The sequence below is a fragment of the Maylandia zebra genome, linkage group LG5, assembly GCF_041146795.1.
Source record: "Maylandia zebra isolate NMK-2024a linkage group LG5, Mzebra_GT3a, whole genome shotgun sequence".
NCBI classification, from domain to species: Eukaryota; Metazoa; Chordata; class Actinopteri; order Cichliformes; family Cichlidae; genus Maylandia; species Maylandia zebra.
Window position 1 is genome coordinate 9,523,214 of NC_135171.1, and position 18,245 is coordinate 9,541,458.

The window sequence follows — 18,245 nt, forward strand, 5'->3', positions numbered from 1 at the left end:
TGTACTTGGTCGACAAAAACAGACCTAGCAAAAATGAATCCGCCATCCCCCCCACCATGTTTCACAGTCTTGGTATTAACAGTCTTTGAAGTCCTTGGGTTAACGGTCTTAGAGTGAGCTGACTTGGGGATGACTGAACCAGACTTAACAAAACCTGAACTGACAGAACCTGAACTGAGTGTTGTAGACCTGGTAGAAGTGTTCACAGTTTTTCCTTTAACCGCATGTGCAGACTTAGGCGAGCGGGTATTGTATTTGATCTCACCCTGTTCAGAGGGAGCAAGGCAAAATAACTTTTCCCAATCCATGTCATCATCCATAAGGGAAGTTCCCCACGGATCAGAGGTGAGGCTGTTACTTTTACTGTCAGACGGAACGTGAGAATAGGAGTCATTGTCACTCACCACCGTGAGTTGCTCAGCGATGTCCAGTTTATGGCGGCGGGCGCGCCGCTTCCTGCGAACAGAGGAAGCTGGCAGAGCGAGCGACTGGTCAGGTCGTACTGTCACGGTCTGGCTGAGGCAGACTGTATGTGTTGCAGAAGAGGACTCAAACGCAGACCAAAACGTGATGTGGATTAACCAAACAAACCGTTTATTTAGGCTAGAAACGAGGGTACAAACAATAGGGCATAGGTGAACACAAAACACTAACCTAAACTGGGTGAACTAAAACTAAACATGAAAAAACCTTAAGCATAGTGAACTGACAGAGATACCTGGAGATGAGACATGGATGAGCAGACGACCTGACAAGGAATGACTGAAAGCACGCGGACTAAATACACACAGGAGGATAATGAGGAAAGTGGGAACACATGGGGAAACAGCTGACACACATGAACATAACGACGTGACAAGGGGAGCGTAACATTAACAACATTGAACCTAGGGACACAGGAACCCTTCAAAATAAAACAGGAAATCTAATGAAACGCAGACCTGACAACATAACACACATAGATAAGAAACACACGAAGCGAAGGGAGACTTCACAGGGTATGACAATACAAGGGGGGAACTGATAAACAGATGCACATAGGAAACATAATAAGCTAGAACATACACTAACAGCATCAAAAGAACTGAAACTCAAAACACTGGGTCATAAGACCCAGGACCGTGACACCTAATTGGATTGCACCACATGCTTCATTGCCTGGGGGGTGTTTCATGTTTGTTTAATTGTTTTGGATTAGTTGGTTATATGGCAGCCATCTTGTTTCCCCCGTGTGTATCATTTGGTTTAGCTAAACCAGTATTTAAGTTCCCCTGTGTGTCATTTCAGGAGGTCAGTTTATCATATGTTTGTTTGAGATTTTGTTAATTATTATCTTGAGTTTAGTCTATTGAGTTGACCTCTTTTATTGGTCTGCCTGTTTAAGTTTTGGCTTTGTTAAATATGTTTTCATATTTTTGGGTCAATAAAACCCCTTTTTTGAATTAAAACCACCTGTGTCCTTTATGCTTTACTGCTTGGTCCCTGACACACCCTCAGGGCGACCCGCAGCCTGAACGTTTCAACCGTACTTTGCTGGCAATGTTGGGCACCCTTGATCCAGCTAAAAAGCCTAAGTGGAGCCAGCATATAAGCCAGCTAGTACATGCTTACAACACCACTAGAAATGATGCCACAGGATACTCGCCCTACTTCCTCATGTTTGGAAGAGAGGCGCGACTACCCATTGACCTGTGTTTTGGTGTGGGGTCAGATGAAGAAAATGACTTAAAGCACCACCAGTATGTGGCTAACATGAGAAAAGAACTTCAAAAAGCTTACCAGCTAGCTGCTGATGCAGCTTCCAGGAACAATGAACGAAACAAGAGACTGTATGATGCGAGAGTTCGGAATCAGACACTTGAGGAAGGTGATCGGGTGCTGGTTCGGAATCTGGACCTCACAGGAAAGCACAAACTAGAAGACAGATGGAACTCACTACCTTACATAGTGATTGCCAAGTTACCCAATCTCCCTGTGTATCGTGTAAAACCAGAGAGAGGAACTGGTATTGTGAGGACCGTGCATAGGGATCACCTGCTGCCGATTGGTTGCATGGTCAGGATGTCTGCTCCATCAGAAAAGACAGCGCGACCAGAGAGACCAAGGACCAGGGCACAGCAAGTAAGGTGTGAAGATGAAAGTCAGATACAAAATTTGGAGCATCTGAGTGAAGATGATTGGTCCTCAGAGTCTGAAGAACAGTGTGTCTACTATGAACCTCCTTTAGCCTTTCGTGACAGTGTTGAGCCTCGACATGAGGAAGTTGTGAGCCTTCCTGACCAGGTGGAAAGTGATCATCCCAGTGTTCATGAATTGTCCGAGGTGGAGGAACAGGGGGAAGAACTCCCAGTAGTAGTAGATCAGACGGAGGAAAGTTCACAGCAACACCAAGACTCGGTGGTGGCTGAAGAGCTGGAGGAGAGAGATGTTCCTACACCTAGTGTCTCAGTTGGGGGTGCTGACTCACCCTATGACCTCCAAACAAAAAGGAGAGTGAGACCTGTTTTGCGCCTCAGTTATGATGAACTTGGAAGGCCCACTGACAGACCTGGGACTATTAGTTACCGAGGTATGATAATTCAGATTTGCTACGACCCTGACTCCTAAATGTTAATGCACTAGCCAGTACTCTTTAGTGAGATTTTAACTGGCCTAATGAAAATAGGTCTGATGGGGACATTCAGACATTCAGAAGGGGGAGGGTGTAGCCCTGGCTATATAAGTAGCTCATTATTTAAATTTGTTCATTAATATTGACAGTTAAATGCACAACCTTCTTATTTGTATTTTGAGGTTTATGTCATTATTTTTGATATGGTATTGATATGTACTACAGCTCCAGTGAACCCTGAAGTAGTCTCAGGTAGAGGGGTGGGAGTAAGTGGGGAGCCCTGTGCACTCTGTAGGAAGCGAGAGAGACGAGAGCTGAACAGTGTCGAGTGAACGGAGAGTTCATAGAAGGGCGACCGACGTATTTTCGGGTTGACGGATAGTTAACTGGAGTCGAGAACTGTTGTACCCTACTGTGAGGTAATTGTGAATTTTGTCTGACACTTGTACCCAATGTTATTGTGTAAAACGGGCTAACTGCTAACCGCGATTAGCCACTAGCACAACCGCTAACATAGCCGCTAGCGTAGTCTAGCATATTCGCTAAGCTCTTGTTCTGCTCTGTTTTTATTTATTAAGCTAATGCTAAGATTGAATGTTATCGCATGTGAACTGGCATTTAGCGGGGTTGTGTGATTCAGTAGGAGGAGACGGACGTCTTGCTGGCGTGTCAGAGAGGTCCCTTCTGCTGGTGTGCTGAAGTTATGTGTTCACGTGGGAGCACGTGGAAAGGACGACTGTGAGTGCTGCTGCCGCGGCCTGCTGGTAGCCGTGACCCAGTTTCCCCGCTATCCCCTTGAACTGCCTGGAGGTGTGAGTACTGTTGTTGCACGTGCTTTTTTTTTTTTTTACTGCTTGGCAACAAGTGAAGCGACCATATTGTTTTAGGTCCCAACGCACCCGAGCCACGACTCAGGCCTGCAACGAGGGGTTTGCTAGCAGAAAGACTGTATCACTTGGGGTGTGTGTGTGTTGGTGAGAGTGCGTGTGGGCCCACAATATTATTTGATTATTTTGTTTCTGTTGAGGTAGATACCTTACCATTGTTTAACAAACTTTATTGATTTTACTTATTTTCTTTTGTGTTGTTAATTAAGCATTCACTAAAGTGGAGTTAACTTTATAATTAACCTGCTTGTGTGTGATTTATTTCCATATAGTGTAGATTTATTGCATATTTAATACCATAAGCATTAAAAAGGGAGTATCAATAGGAAAGTAACAACAGGAACCCAGGGCCCCTCTCAATAGAACGTGGGTCGGGTGTTACACTGTTATTAAATGCTATCAAAAAATACTCTTCAAATTGCTGCTCTGAGTAGATAACCACATGTGTTTTTACTGTACTTTTACTGTAAATGCACATTTAGACTTTCTTAAAAAAAACAGAAGAAGAGACCAGGAAATGGTTCCTCAGTGAAAATCCAGTGTGACAACATCACAACCAAAACCAAGTTTACTATATCAGATTGCTTGGTCATGATGTGCATCAATATTTTCTTTGTGATTTAAAAACCACTGAAATTGCTTCCTGCTTTTTGAATTGCTGTTTATGTTTAAAATACAAAGTCATCACACATCAGCTGGTCAGTAACTGCGGTTATTGTCTGAAAACAGGAAGCCTTTCACTGAAAACTGACACAATTGTGTAAAACCTTTACAGTGGGAAGAAAACACTCTGCTTGGTGCTGATTGGTGGAGGTACAAAAAAGCAAGGTGGCATCCAGTCAGACCTGTTTTGGTCCACACAAACCAGCGGCTAGAATTAGACACGATGATTCGTACACTATTCGGTGTTTACTGCTGAGCATCAAAGCAACGTGGACATCGCTTACAATCTGAACAGTACTGAACTTTTACACAGTGAGAAATGTGAGGCAGCATGAAGAGGTAAAAAATGGCAGCGGGCCATGGGGCTAAAGTCTGAGAGAATCTAATTATTGTGCTGACAGGAGAAAAAGCATGTTGGGTGGATTATTAGTTTACAGCATTCCTCCTAAAGTGCCTACAACTGCAACACACGAAGTAAAGACGTAGAAGGAAATACAGTCACATGAAGAGCTTGTGACACACATTCTGAAGGAATTGTTGTCATTTTTCTTAAAGTTCACCACCTACAGCTGGATAGCAGACGGCCTCCCCTCCCTGAGCCTGATTCTGCAGGAGGTTTCTTCCTGTCAAAAGGGAGTTTTTCCTTCCCACTGTCACCAAAACACTTGCTCACAGGGGGTCACATGATTTTGGGGGTTTTCTCTGTATGCACTACTGTAAGTTCTAGCTTACAATATAAAGCGCCTAGAGGTGACTGTGATTTGTGATTTGGCCCTGTATGAACAAAACTGAATTGAATTGATTTTAAACTGCTGCTTGTAGACAAAAACATTTCCTTTATTCCAACCTGAAACTTTGTCATCAGCAAATACTTGGATGATTAGATAATGAATATGAATTTAATTCAGATCTAAATTGCTGGGCAAACTCTGTGTTAGACCCGTATTGTGTTTCTCGTGCAATGTTTTATGAAGACATCTGCATTTAAATGGAGTGGCTATAATTAGTGTGGCAACACTACAGCTTACAGAGGACCAGCTCCAACCTGAAGGAGCTACAGAAGCAAAAGGGTCAAGTTACAAGGAGAAGATGCAGGCAGCTGCAACAACGGATGCAAACAGACCCAAAGAGGAGGGCAGGACCTCAGGGCATGCTTCAGGCCGCTGGTTTACCCAAACAACAGAGCAGGAAGGTGATGAACACAAACACACCCCAACACACAAAAAGAGAAACACACACATGAACACTTATGCACTCGTTGAGTGAGTGAAAACTGATACACACCCATGCACCAAAATCAAAATGTTGATTCAATTCACTAAGAAGTGACACACAATGCTCCAGCTGCTGCAATGAAGAATGCTTTATTAACAAAGGCTCAATGCTGCACACAACAAATCCAAATACAGAATCTGCTACAATAATAAGCCCAGAGGGCATTTGTGTGGTTTGGGGAGCAGGGTCCAGAGCAGTTTGGTTATGAAAACGATGCCCGTGCGAGATATCTGGGGCTTAAGGCCTCGACTCAATTGTTTACTGTACACTAAAAAAAGAAGAAAAGAAAACAGCCTGAGCAGTGGTGCAGAGTGAAAAAAGATGAATTAACAGTGTGAGTCTTATTTCAGAGCGCCACATCATTGTGATGGAGATTTAATAAAAGGAGGAACACACGGACAAAGAAGAAGAGAAAGGGGGGGGCAGCCCTTGAACACGATTGCCTGAGGTATTAAAGATCTGTACTAAATTCTGGTTTCCAGTGGGAGAAAAGCCACGCAGTGCCAGTATTAGAGCTAGGTTGAGTGATGATTCTAAATTAGTGTAAGTAAATCATTGTAGACCCGTTCAAGTTTCATGATAACTAGGATGTAGACTTTGTTGAACCCTAGGCAATTTGAACAGGTAAGATTTGAGTGACCAAGTAGCAGTTGAATAAAAGTTATTGAATAAGTGTTGAGGTAAACTGGCAGAATTAAGAGAACTAAAACATTTCAAGAGCTCAAATTACTTAATATGGAAACGGTTCAATTTTGTTTCACGAACACAAAAATATATAGGTTTATGAATATAAAAAGGTTGAGGTGGTGTTGATTTGACTCTGTTTAGGTTTAGGTTTGGCATTTTTACTGATAGGAGGAATATTCAGTGACAAGTCCTAAGACCCGGGCGTCTGCATTTTTGTTTTTGTTATCTTTCATTTTATTTTGTTTTATATTTTGAACAGTGCACTGATTTTTGTTTGTGAATCTTTTCTTTAAGCAGATCTGCACATCGGAAATTACAAGTGTTACACGTCGGCGAGAAAATTGTTGTAAGTGAGTTTCTCCGCATTGAAATGGGCTCTGGAGGAAACCACTTATGGGGGCAATTAGAAAATGAGAGTCCCGGCCCAAAAAAAAGGATTCAGCGAGGTAATCCGATCTCAAGTTCTTGTTTTTCTTTTTGAAATGACGTCATTTTGCTGAGGGCGGAAATCTAAATGCGGCGATGGTTTCCACTATCAGCAAAGAAAGAAAGAATGGATGAATGAATGAATGGATGAAAGACTGGAAATAAAACAAACGGACTGACTGGTAAAAGCTGACGAGACTTGACTACGACTTAAGGTTAACCTCCACCGAGATAGAACAAGAGGGTGGATGAATTTATGTGTGATTCTTTTTACAGGAAATCTTTTTATAGCACCTCTGGAATGTGGATGTGCTGCTAATGTTTGCTTCGCTTTGTTAAGAATGCGTGAGGAGGATGCAGTAGAAAACAGACAAGTGACATGAAAACAAAGAATAATAATAAAACAAGTAATAATAACAAATAACAAATTTGGGGACAGTTTGACGTAGAGCTCACTAACTGGCCATTAGGGGGCTCTTAGTGATAAACAAGTGGAGAAACATTGGCCAAGTGTGAATAAAACAAATTGTGGCAATAATAGTGATTTAAGGATCAGAGAAAACCTGAACATGATACTTGTCTGTTGTGTTGAATCTTTTATTACTCTTATGATTTACAGGTGGTTGTAAATAAGCTGTTTGATTTAACAGATTTGCTTTTTAGGTGAATTGGGAGTTAAAGGAGGTTAACATGTAACTGCTGACTAATGTTTTTACACAGGGTTACAGGTTGGCGGGAGAGTGTTTTAGAGAGAATGTGTAACGTTCTTGTGCAGTTTGCAGTGGGGAGATTGCAAATACAACTAGAACTATTAGTTGAGACTAATTAAAACTAACCTGACACTGAGGAGGTTCTATATAAGGAAGAATTAAAACAGATATAAAATGCATCTGATCTTTAATTGCAGGTGTAACCATGAAGATTTTTGGTACATATTGCAGGTTGTTGCTCATTATAGAATTTGTGCTCAGCTTCATAAGGCAAAAAGCTATAGCAGGGGTCTATGATTTCGTTTGTGTTTTAATGATTTAGGTATGGCAAAATTAAAGGTTTCTAGTCAATTTAGGGAACCAGTGAGAAGCATAATTAGATGATCAGAAACTGAGTACTAGACTTAAACTTAAGTTAGAATTAAGAATGCCCAATTTGTTTGAGGTCTGTTGTTCACTTTTATACACACATTGCAAATGTGCTTATAAGGAGACGGGATGGTCCAGTTGACGAAGGATCGGATTGATATATTGGAGGTATTGACTTCAAGTGAAGAGGGTTAAATGCATGCACGCTTACACACATAGAATCGGAATCAGAATCAGAATCAGATAAATCAGTCACATAGGCATAGCATAGGATTGGAATGAACAAAGTCAACAACATTAGGTTAGGAGAGCCAGCGAGGGAGATGTGTTGGCTTTCTGTCTCTTGCAGAGAAAGGAGTAGACACCAGAACAATGAGGTCTCGGGGAATGCTTGGAAGAGACGTAAGCGGGAGAGGCGTCAGGGATCATCTTGAGCAGAACAGCGGAAATGGCACAGAGAGCTGGGCTACTGAGCTTCCAGGAGATGGAGGGAACGTGCCAAGCTCCGGAAGTAATAGTTCTGCTTCTAGTGGTCTCAAGGTGAATGAGCAGAGGGGAGCTCAGGGAAAAGCTCATTCCAAGTCACAACACGGGTGGTAAAACAGAGGCAGAATAATCCTCTGCAACGTGGCTAGCTCACTCAGTAGTCTACCTGGGGAGCTGAAGAAAGAAGAATCCGAGGGTGTTTCTTCACTCCAAGAGGAGGTGGCGAAGAGGCCTGAAGCGTGACAGGCTGAGACTCGAGTCTGAAGCTAAAAGCTCAGCTGGGTTGTGGGGAAATTGGAAAATAAAGGGGGAGTTGACATGTATGAGTGTTGCTACATGTTTGTTTGTTTTTTGACAGACGGGTGAATTGCCCAGACGCAGAGGTCTACCCGCTCGAGAGTCCAAATTGATTGAGTCGCCGGATGGGATGGCTCAAATTGCTAAAGAACAGCAAGTAGATGATTGACACAGTTTACTGAGCCCGCTCCTCTGTATCCAGAGGATGACTGGGGTTATCAGTGTATTTTGAAATTAACTAGAGAGGCTGTGGACACAGGTAACTGCACCACCTTATCAGGTTTATATCCGCGAATTGACAAACGTACGCAAACACGTCGATCCACGCCTAAACGAAATATTTACACATGTCTTGAATTTGCGACGGACGTGGTGAAAAACACTTTAACAATGTATGTACATCCAAGTGTGAACACGGCGCTGGAGGATCGGATGACGTCTGTTTTTGGGCAATGAAAAGGGAGTGTTTATGTCTGCCATGTTTTCTTTTATGGTTTTTCTAGGAATGTTGATGATCGGGTGTTGTTTCATTCCTCTGCTAAGGCGTGTCTTGGTAAAATTGGTAAGCAGGGCCCTAGACTCTGGTCCAGCTGGGTCAGCTGGTCCGGAACATATGATGCCGTTGTGAGAAGCCGCTTGGACGGAGGAGTGACACAATATCTCTAAATGTTGGCCTTTTTTCTAAAGGCCAAAGAGGAGGAGTGTGATCAGGAGATATTTTATTTTGTATTCTCATATTCAGTTATCATTGATTAATCATTTACCATTGTGGAATCTGATGACAGTATAATCTTTGTTTTATATCTATGGTAATCTGAGTAAAGATTAATGTATGCATATTATCATCATTGTAATCAAGTCTCAAATGGTATCCACAGCATTGTATTCACCGTCCATAACTGGAGGGTCCAGCAGGACCTTGTTCTAATTCATTTGCAGGCCTACATCAGAACATGCACATAGAGAGTTATGTAAACACGCACGTTCACCCTTATTTACACAGGGAGGTCATGTCAGGACATTCTCTAGTTGGACACACAGGCTCACAGAACTGCACAACATGACATGTCACACACTTGTTTTTCTCTAAAGTATCATCTGATGTTTGTATAAGGAGAACTTTGGACTATGGGGAGACTGTTATCATGTCCAGTAAGGTCTAACTGTGTGATGTCATCAGGGGTAATATAAGGATGGGGAACGGTCCACTCTTTGGAGAATCTGTTGCAAGTTTTCTTCCCACACTTCTGCGCAGAGTGTGTAATTAAAGATCACTATTTTGACGCCTCCCTGGACTCAGCCTGCTTTCTTCTCTTACCCAAAACGAACGAATCTTAACATGCTATAGACACCTGAAGATGTTTTAGGTGTATTTGGCAGCAGGTACAGGTGTGACTGTGAACCTGAATGAAACGGTTGCCCATCTTCTAGGAAAGGTGCCCAAACACCATTGCTCTCTCCTAATCCATCCTATTTTTTTCTACTTTTGCTTTTTGGTAGTGTCATTGTTACTGCAAGACACAGTGCAAGAGTGTGACAGAGATACCAGGAGATATGCTGTTAAACAAGGAGAGCAGGACTAGTGATGGCTGCTTTGTGCAATGAGGAACAGAACAAACGCTGTCAGTCATGCAGCGGGACTTGCCCAGCACCATGTATCCATTGGAATTCCCCATAGAATACCAGAACTGGCTGGTTTGCTCTGACATCCTGTTTTCATCACACATCGGAGGCTCACACAATTTCTGTTAACAGGGAAAGACTTTCTGGCAAAACAGTGACGAGAAATTTGCAAAGAGCGTGTCAGTGGTGGGAGCCATTACTCCTGTACTAGCCCCCCTTGTGTTGTGTTGTGGTCAAATTTGACCAATTTAATAGTTTTATGTCTGAAAAGTGTTGTTAATTTGATCACACAGACTTAAGATTCTGTGATTTTCTCCACAAAGAGGATGTCAACGCACAACCTAAATTTGATTAATTTGCATAACATTTTGTGTATTTTATTGAGCATTTTTACACTCTTGGTGTTCCTGGTCAAACGTAATCCCATTAATAGAAATGATTCGTTGTTTTCTAAGCCTTGCTCACAGAGCACTGTCTGGCAGCACTGTGGCAGGTCAATATAGAGTGAGGCTCGTGATTACACATTTGATCACCACACTGGTGAGGAGAAAGAGAAGCCAGGAAACTGACACTGAAGATGGATTAGAGGGGGAAGTGTCAGAAGTTGAATATAATCCAGACCAAGAAATGACTAATGAGGGCGAATCCACTGATGTAGATAATGGCTATGCTGATGCTGATGTCACATTCAAGTCAAAGACTTGGACTTAATCCCCACCTGAGAATCAAGGTGGGCTTTTAGCTGAAAATGTCACAAGTAAGCAGCCTAATGGTACAGTCTGGTTTACTTTTCTTACAGATTCATGATGGAACTTTAGTCCTCCTTTGAAATGAGTTATAGTTGGTTTCACAACAACAATTTCAGAATGCTGCCTCATCCACAGTGCTTAGCTGATTGATCTTGTAGGGTTCATTTTTGTTCCTTCACCTGATTCAAATTGTGAATACTTAGCTTCCCTGAATTTTTCCATGGTTGTTTGTTATTTGAAAAAAGATAAAAATGTTGAATAAGTTGAAATGTTCCACACTGTGCCTCTGTGAGTGTTCCAGAATCCAGAATGACCTCTCCATGTAAAGACCATTTCCCCCCTGCATCTTTGCGGATTTGAAAGTTAACTGGTCTTCACGTTGCAGTGCAGAGTGATTGCCCTACACTCTTTGATCCTGTTCAAAAGCAGAATCCAAAAGCGGATTGTTTGCAGAATGGTTCCTGACTTCAACCTTTACTTCTTTCTGATATTTTTATATTTGAAAAAACTCAAATATATTTTGATATTTTTATGACAACCTCAATCAAGATTTTTTTCTTAAGTATTTTTATTCATCTTTAGGCATGAAAAAAAGACAAAAAAATTTAAAACGTACTTTTCAAAGAGTTTTTTACATGTCCACTTAGGTGGACAACATGTGTTTTAATTTATGAAATTGACAAACGAGTGCACATCAGTGTCTTATGTAGTGGTTTATGTGCAAGTATACCATCAACACTGATACAAATACAAAAAAACAGCCTTTGAATAGCTGTCCACTGTAGTGACCACAATGAGTGAAAGGGTTAAAATGCTATTGATTGTATTTGTCTCACTTCACTTTATTTTGTGACTATTTTAAGAATAATATAAAATATGTATTTCTGTTATTATTACTTTTCTATAATTTGACCAATTTAGGGGAAATAATGACAAAAGATACATGACTATTATAAAACAGACTGTGAAATTACTGCAAATTACTGTAAATATACCTACCAACTGACAGTCTATTAATACTTTCTGATGTTACATAGCCATAACAACACAAAATTACATAACATAGAAGTTGATTAACAAGCAAATCTATGTAAAATTACAAAAACATCTGCAAATAAATCATCTTTATTTACAGGTGCAATTTTTCACGTTATTGTACATTCGACATGTTAATTCACGTCTTTTTTGTAATTCAATGATATTTCATGTATTTAAAAATAACAGGAAATTTCTGAAAAAAAATATATAACAAAGTTCTGGTAAATTACAGATTTTGTTTACAGTATAGAAAGCCTGTTAAAACATGTCTGGTAAAACACTATGCACAGTAATATGTGTGTTAATGCAGTTTGAAACCTGCTAATGCGCTCTAGTGTAATAGCAAATTTCTTCAAGAGAAGGACAGAACTACCTGCCTCTGTGAACTACATAATAAACATGTATTTGTTTTGAGTTTTTATATTTTTTATATATAATTATTATAATTATTATAAACTGTTTGGTGCTGAATATGTAAATATATTTGATTCATTATGTGACTCTGACTCATTATCGATTACTTAGATTAAATATGTCAGAAAGGGAGGTAAGGCTTGCTAACACAGTGGTATAAAAACTATTGTAGATCAGTGAATTTATTAACTGCTAATTAGTGAAAAACTGAGGTTTGTCTCTGTCTTTCTGTCCATATTCACACATCTGAGTTTACCATTGTGACAGTTTTTAAAGTTGTGGATAGAAGTGGGGGGCTGGCCTTATGCCATGTGTATTGTGGCTGTGAAAGTTATTCCTATGAGTTGATTTATTTGGCGTGAGAGGTGGAGATGTTATTAGAATGGATGTGTGCTTTAGCTCAAACCTAAACCCCCCAAACTTGACTCTTTTTTTTTTTTTAAACACTAACTTTCTATGATCAGTATTTAGAGATGAACCACACACACCTCAATAACACTCTTATTTTAATGAAACAGAGCAGAAATAAAGTGATCTCAGTAATCTGCATACAGGAAGTTAATTTTTTATCACAGATTTTATTGAATCTGTAACAATAAAAGTGAAATGCCTGTCCAAATGTTGCTATTAACAGGACTGTGTTAGTGTGTTCGATTATTTTGTAACTGTTACAATGTTCTGAACCCTTCTGAAGCTATGGCCATCATGTAGAGACTTCCAGGTTGCTTCACTCACTCAGGATCTTCCTAAACAAAATGGACCACTGAATCATACCCTTGACATCAGTACAAACCTTCCTGATGAGTTTATGGGCTGAGCCACTGGTTTCAGGTCATAATGAAGAAAAGATTAGGTCGGCATCAACTGTTTATATACCTATCACAAAAGTTCACAAAATCAATACATAGAAAATATATAATATATATTTTAAAAATCAAATGATGTCCAAACAGTCATCAGACAGAAGTAAAACTCATTCTCATTCTTTTTGTTTGGTTTTTTTTGTCAAATATCTGTTAGATTATCGTACTCTGACTGTAATTGTGTCTTCATGGAAGGACGCCAGAATGCAGAAAAGAATCCTGGGATATTATTTGATTATTTTGTTTCTGTTGAGGTAGATACCTTACCATTGTTTAACAAACTTTATTGATTTTACTTATTTTCTTTTGTGTTGTTAATTAAGCATTCACTAAAGTGGAGTTAACTTTATAATTAACCTGCTTGTGTGTGATTTATTTCCATATAGTGTAGATTTATTGCATATTTAATACCATAAGCATTAAAAAGGGAGTATCAATAGGAAAGTAACAACAGGAACCCAGGGCCCCTCTCAATAGAACGTGGGACGGGTGTTACACAATTATGGAGGCACCGCTGGGATACTCCCGTGCTTAACTTTTCTAGTTTGTTCTTTAAAGGAGTATTTTGTTTACAGATTAGCACACCAGCATTAGGGTTTGTATGATGACTACTCGAAAAGAGTCTCAAATTGCACCTGAGCTTAGTAGCTGGTGCAGTAAAGCAGGTATAGACCCAAACCGGGCTTTTGTACTGCATGATGTTCCTTCTGATTTTGACTTATCAGACATTGAAGAGACAGCTCAGTCAGTGAAAGCTTTTGGAAGAGTAAAAGTGAGAGATAGACTAAGAGACGCCCAGACAGGCAATAACCTTGTGCTGTGTGAATGCCGTCAAGATATTCAGCCAGACCGCATACCACCACATGTACAGCCATTGAACGGAGGTCCTGTCTGGAAGATTTCCCTCCTCACTGAATCTGTGAGGTCAGCTGATGACTTCTCAGCCAAGCTTAAGAAACTAATGGTAGAAGAAGGCAAAACAATTTATGATGTTAGTGCCTTGCTGTCTACTGAAACCCCGCAGGAAAACTCCCCTGAATCCATCCTTCGGGCAGTCGGAGACCTGTTAGCAAAAACTATGCGACCTACCAGTGAGAATACTGCATCTCGACGTCTGCGGATATTCTCTGGCCACTCTCCCACTCCAGCAGGTGAAGAGAGCCTTGATAGCTGGGTTGAGCAGGCTCGCCTGATGATTGAAGAGTGTGACTGCTCTGAGAGAGAGAAGCGAAGGAGAGTAGTTGAGAGCCTAAAGGGACCGGCGTTGGAGATCATCCAAGCTGTATGGCGAGACAACCCTGATGCTAGCCCGGAGAGCTATGTAGAGGCTCTAGAAAGTGCATTTGGATCCCTGGAGTCAGGTGAAGACTTGTACCTCGCCTTCAGGAGCCTGGGTCAACAGTGAGGAGAAAAGCTGTCAGACTTCCTGAGAAGATTGGAACGCTCTCTGACCAAAGTAGTGCAGAGAGGGGGTCTCCCTAGCCATCGAGTCGACCGTGCACGTATTGACCAGCTTATACGGGGTGCAACTCAGTCAGAGATAATGTTACTGCAGCTAAGACTCAGAGAAAGAAAGGAAGAGCCACCCGCTTTCCTGAAGCTGCTCAGTGAGATTCGAGAAGAAGAAGACCATGCAAGAGTGAGGCATGAGTCAAACACCACAGTTAGACAAGTGAAAGTTGGCGAAGAGACAAAAGCCAAATCGACAGAGGTTCAAGAGCTCAAAGCCGAGATCAAAGAGTTACGCTCTGAGCTTAAAGAGTTAACAAGCAAGCGCTCAGATGCTGAGCTAATGTTGAAACAAACCAAGAAAGTTCCTGAGGCTGGGGCGGAGAATGAAGTCCAACAGTTAAAGCAGCAAGTTCAACAGTTACAACACCAGCTGACTGTTATGGCAGTGTCACAGGGTTCAACCCAAACTGACTCAACAAAGAGAGATGGGAGAGCCAGACGAAGCAAGGTAAACAGACCATATGCTGCAAAAGATTCAGAAAGTTACTTCTGTTACCGGTGTGGGGAGAATGGCCATATTGCCACCCGCTGCATGGCTCCTGAAAACACTGCCAAAGTAATCCAGAGGCTACTCGGAGCCCTTCGTAGGAGCAAAGAGGGAAAAGGAGCTACAGGTGGCGCTTCTGAGCCCACACAGGTCGGTTCCATTAGGAAAAGTTCCGTGCACACATCCTCACAGTGTGGACTCCCAGAAGGATTGGTTGGCCCATCCATGATGACCGATGTGACCATAGAAGGACAACCATGTAGAGCTCTCCTTGGCAGCGGCTCTCGAGTCACCATTATATTCGAGAGCTGGTATTCCCGTTTCATCCCCAATGTGCCCATTCTTCCTTTAAAAGATCTCGCCATATGGGGACTGAGTGATTCCAACTACTCATACAAGGGGTATGTGGCAGTTGAGGTGGGTTTCCCCCCCCAACTCGAAGGAAGCTGTAGAGACAGTCACTGTCTTGGCCTTGGTGTGTCCAGATCCAAAGAGCCCAGACCCGGTTCCTGTCATCATTGGCACTAACTCCCAGAAACTGCATTCTCTGCTGAGAGATTGTGAAGAGGTAGGAGGGAAAGATGAGGTTCACTCACTGAGGATAAATAAATACCCTCTCCTCAGAACAACCCTCATCACATATTACCCAACAAACAGGCGTGGTGGGTCATGTGAAGTGGCAAGGCCCCGGGCCAATCACTATCCCTCTTTGTGCAGTACAGTATGCAGTTTGCAAGGTGGAACAACAGCAGCCATTAGACAAAAGTATTCTAATGGTGGAGGTGGGCGAATCTACAAACCTCCCAGCTGGAGTGTTGGTTCCACCTGTGGTACTACCATCTTCTGAGATGGACACTAACAGTTTCACACTTCTGCTAAGAAATGAGTCCCAAAGAGAGACTATTGTCCCCACCGGTACAGTGCTAGCTCAGGTGTACTTGGTGGACACTGTCACTGAGTTAACAAAGACCTCCGCCCAAGAAAGGTCTATTGACCCTGAACTGTTTGACTTTGGAGATTCTCCTATCCCTGAAGAGTGGAAAGCCAGGTTAGCAGCAAAGTTATCAAAAAGAGCAGATGTTTATTCCCTGGAGGAGTGGGACGTTGGCTTAGCCAAAGTTGTCACTCACCACATAAGGCTGAGAGACCCTCGACCATTCAGGGAGAGATCCCGCAGAATCGCACCCGCTGATATTGAAGATGTCCGACGCCATCTACAAGAACTGCTGGCAGCCGGCATAATCAAAGAGTCACGCAGTCCGTATGCTTCCCCAATTGTCATAGTCAGGAAGAAGAATGGCAAGGTGCGGATGTGTATTGATTACCGTCAAAGGAGCTTGCAAAGAAAAGCGTCTGGACTTAAGCAACTTAAAGAAGTCCAGACGCTTTTCTTTGCAAGCTCCTTTGACTACGATGACCTGGATGACTAAGAACCTTCACAGATGTATTGATTACCGTCTACTGAACTCCAGAACCATCCCAGACCAGTACACTATGCCACGCATAGATGATGCACTGGATTGTCTGACAGGAAGCAAGTGGTTTTCTGTACTGGACCTGAGAAGTGGATATTACCAAGTGGAGATGTCTGAGGCTGATAAAGAGAAAACAGCTTTTATCTGTCCTCTTGGGTTTTTCCAGTTTGAGAGGATGCCTCAAGGCATCACTGGCGCACCCGCAACCTTTCAAAGGTTAATGGAGAGAGCTGTTGGAGACATGAACCTGATTCAAGTCCTTGTGTATCTGGATGACCTTATTGTGTTTGGCAGGACAAGTGCCAATTTTGCCAACCCCAGGTGAAGTTCTTGGGACACATTGTCTCTGCCTCTGGAGTTGCCACTGATCCTGAGAAAGTGAGTGCGGTGACCCACTGGAAGAAGCCCACTGATCTGAAATCCCTAAGATCTTTTCTCGGATTTTGTGGATACTACCGGCGGTTCATCAAGAACTACTCCGCCATAGTCCGCCCTTTGACAGAACTGACCAAGGGATGTCCTCCTGCACAGGGTAGCAAAAAGGGTGTCACTAAAGGAAAGCAAAATAGCTACTTTCGAGTTGCCGAGCCTTTTGGTGATCAGTGGACCCCAGCTTGTGATGACGCCTTTCAGAGCATTGTTTACAAGCTCACACATGCTCCAGTCTTGGCATTTGCTGATCCAGCCAAACCATACATCCTACATGTTGATGCAAGTTTGGACGGGCTAGGAGCAGTCCTGAACCAAGAGTACCCAGAAGGACTCCGCCCGGTAGCGTTTGCCAGCCGCAAGTTGAGTCATGCAGAGCGGAACTACCCAGTTCACCAACTCAGGGCTCTAGACTAACTTTTTTACATGGGCGCACCGGTACGCCTAACTTTAAAAATTTAGGCGTACCGGCACAAAAGTTAGGCGCACTCAAATTTTTCAACCGCATCGCTTAACACCGCAGTTTTACATGTGCACTTTCTTTGGGGGGGGGGGGGGAGTCCACACAGACAATATTAATTTCTAAATTATTAACTAACAAGCTTGTGCTTAAAGTGCTTTGTCAATATTGTAGAAAATGTTAAACTTAATCATCATCTTGGCCTCCTCTGACGACCTGTTTGCTGCTGTCTGCTGCTGAAAGGCCGTGGGGAGAGGGGACACTTGGGCAGTGCATTTATTGCAGCATATAATGTGTTTTCTGGATACACTGTGCTTTTTCAGCATTCAAATATTGATGGCACCGTGTCAGAGCACTGGCTATGAATTTCAGACAGATCAGGCCTTAACTTAACAAAAAAGTTATCAATAGTTCTTTTCATCTTTTCTTATTACCCACAGCTACATCCACTTCTCTCAGGCCTAGGCTGCTCACTAGGGCTGGGTATCATCACTGATTTCTATAATCCATTCAATTCCGGTTCTCAAAGTCCTGATTTGATTCAATTTAGCCTCAGACAGTCAGAAATATTATAATTCTGATCATTTATCAGTACTGATACACATGAGACTTCATCAGAATTGTGAAAATCACAGCAGATGCCTTTGTGTGAAAGTAACTGAGAATAAAACACAGGAAAACATGAAGGAGATTTTCCTGGTCTGGCTTTTTATAGCAGATAACCTTAAAAATATTCTGCAATATTCTGCAATTTTGCATAATTTTAAGAAATTTAAATTTCTTC

The 18,245-nt window shown here is 42.0% G+C and overlaps 2 protein-coding genes across 2 annotated transcripts in view; one reads left to right on the plus strand and one right to left on the minus strand.

The window, feature by feature from the left end:
* Window positions 1-18,245, minus strand: part of LOC143418580 (bactericidal permeability-increasing protein-like) — a 39,073-nt gene that overhangs the window by 18,671 nt on the left and 2,157 nt on the right. The window lies entirely within an intron of this gene.
* On the plus strand, window positions 13,703-14,503 carry LOC143418706 (paraneoplastic antigen Ma2-like). Its single transcript, XM_076884425.1, has one exon. It carries the CDS (start codon window positions 13,703-13,705, stop codon window positions 14,501-14,503), a length of 801 nt encoding a protein of 266 aa, XP_076740540.1.

Coding starts and splice junctions, on each gene's coding strand:
- LOC143418706 (XM_076884425.1), top strand. CDS start 13,703: ATGACTACTCGAAAAGAGTCTCAAATTGCACCTGAGCTTAGTAGCTGG.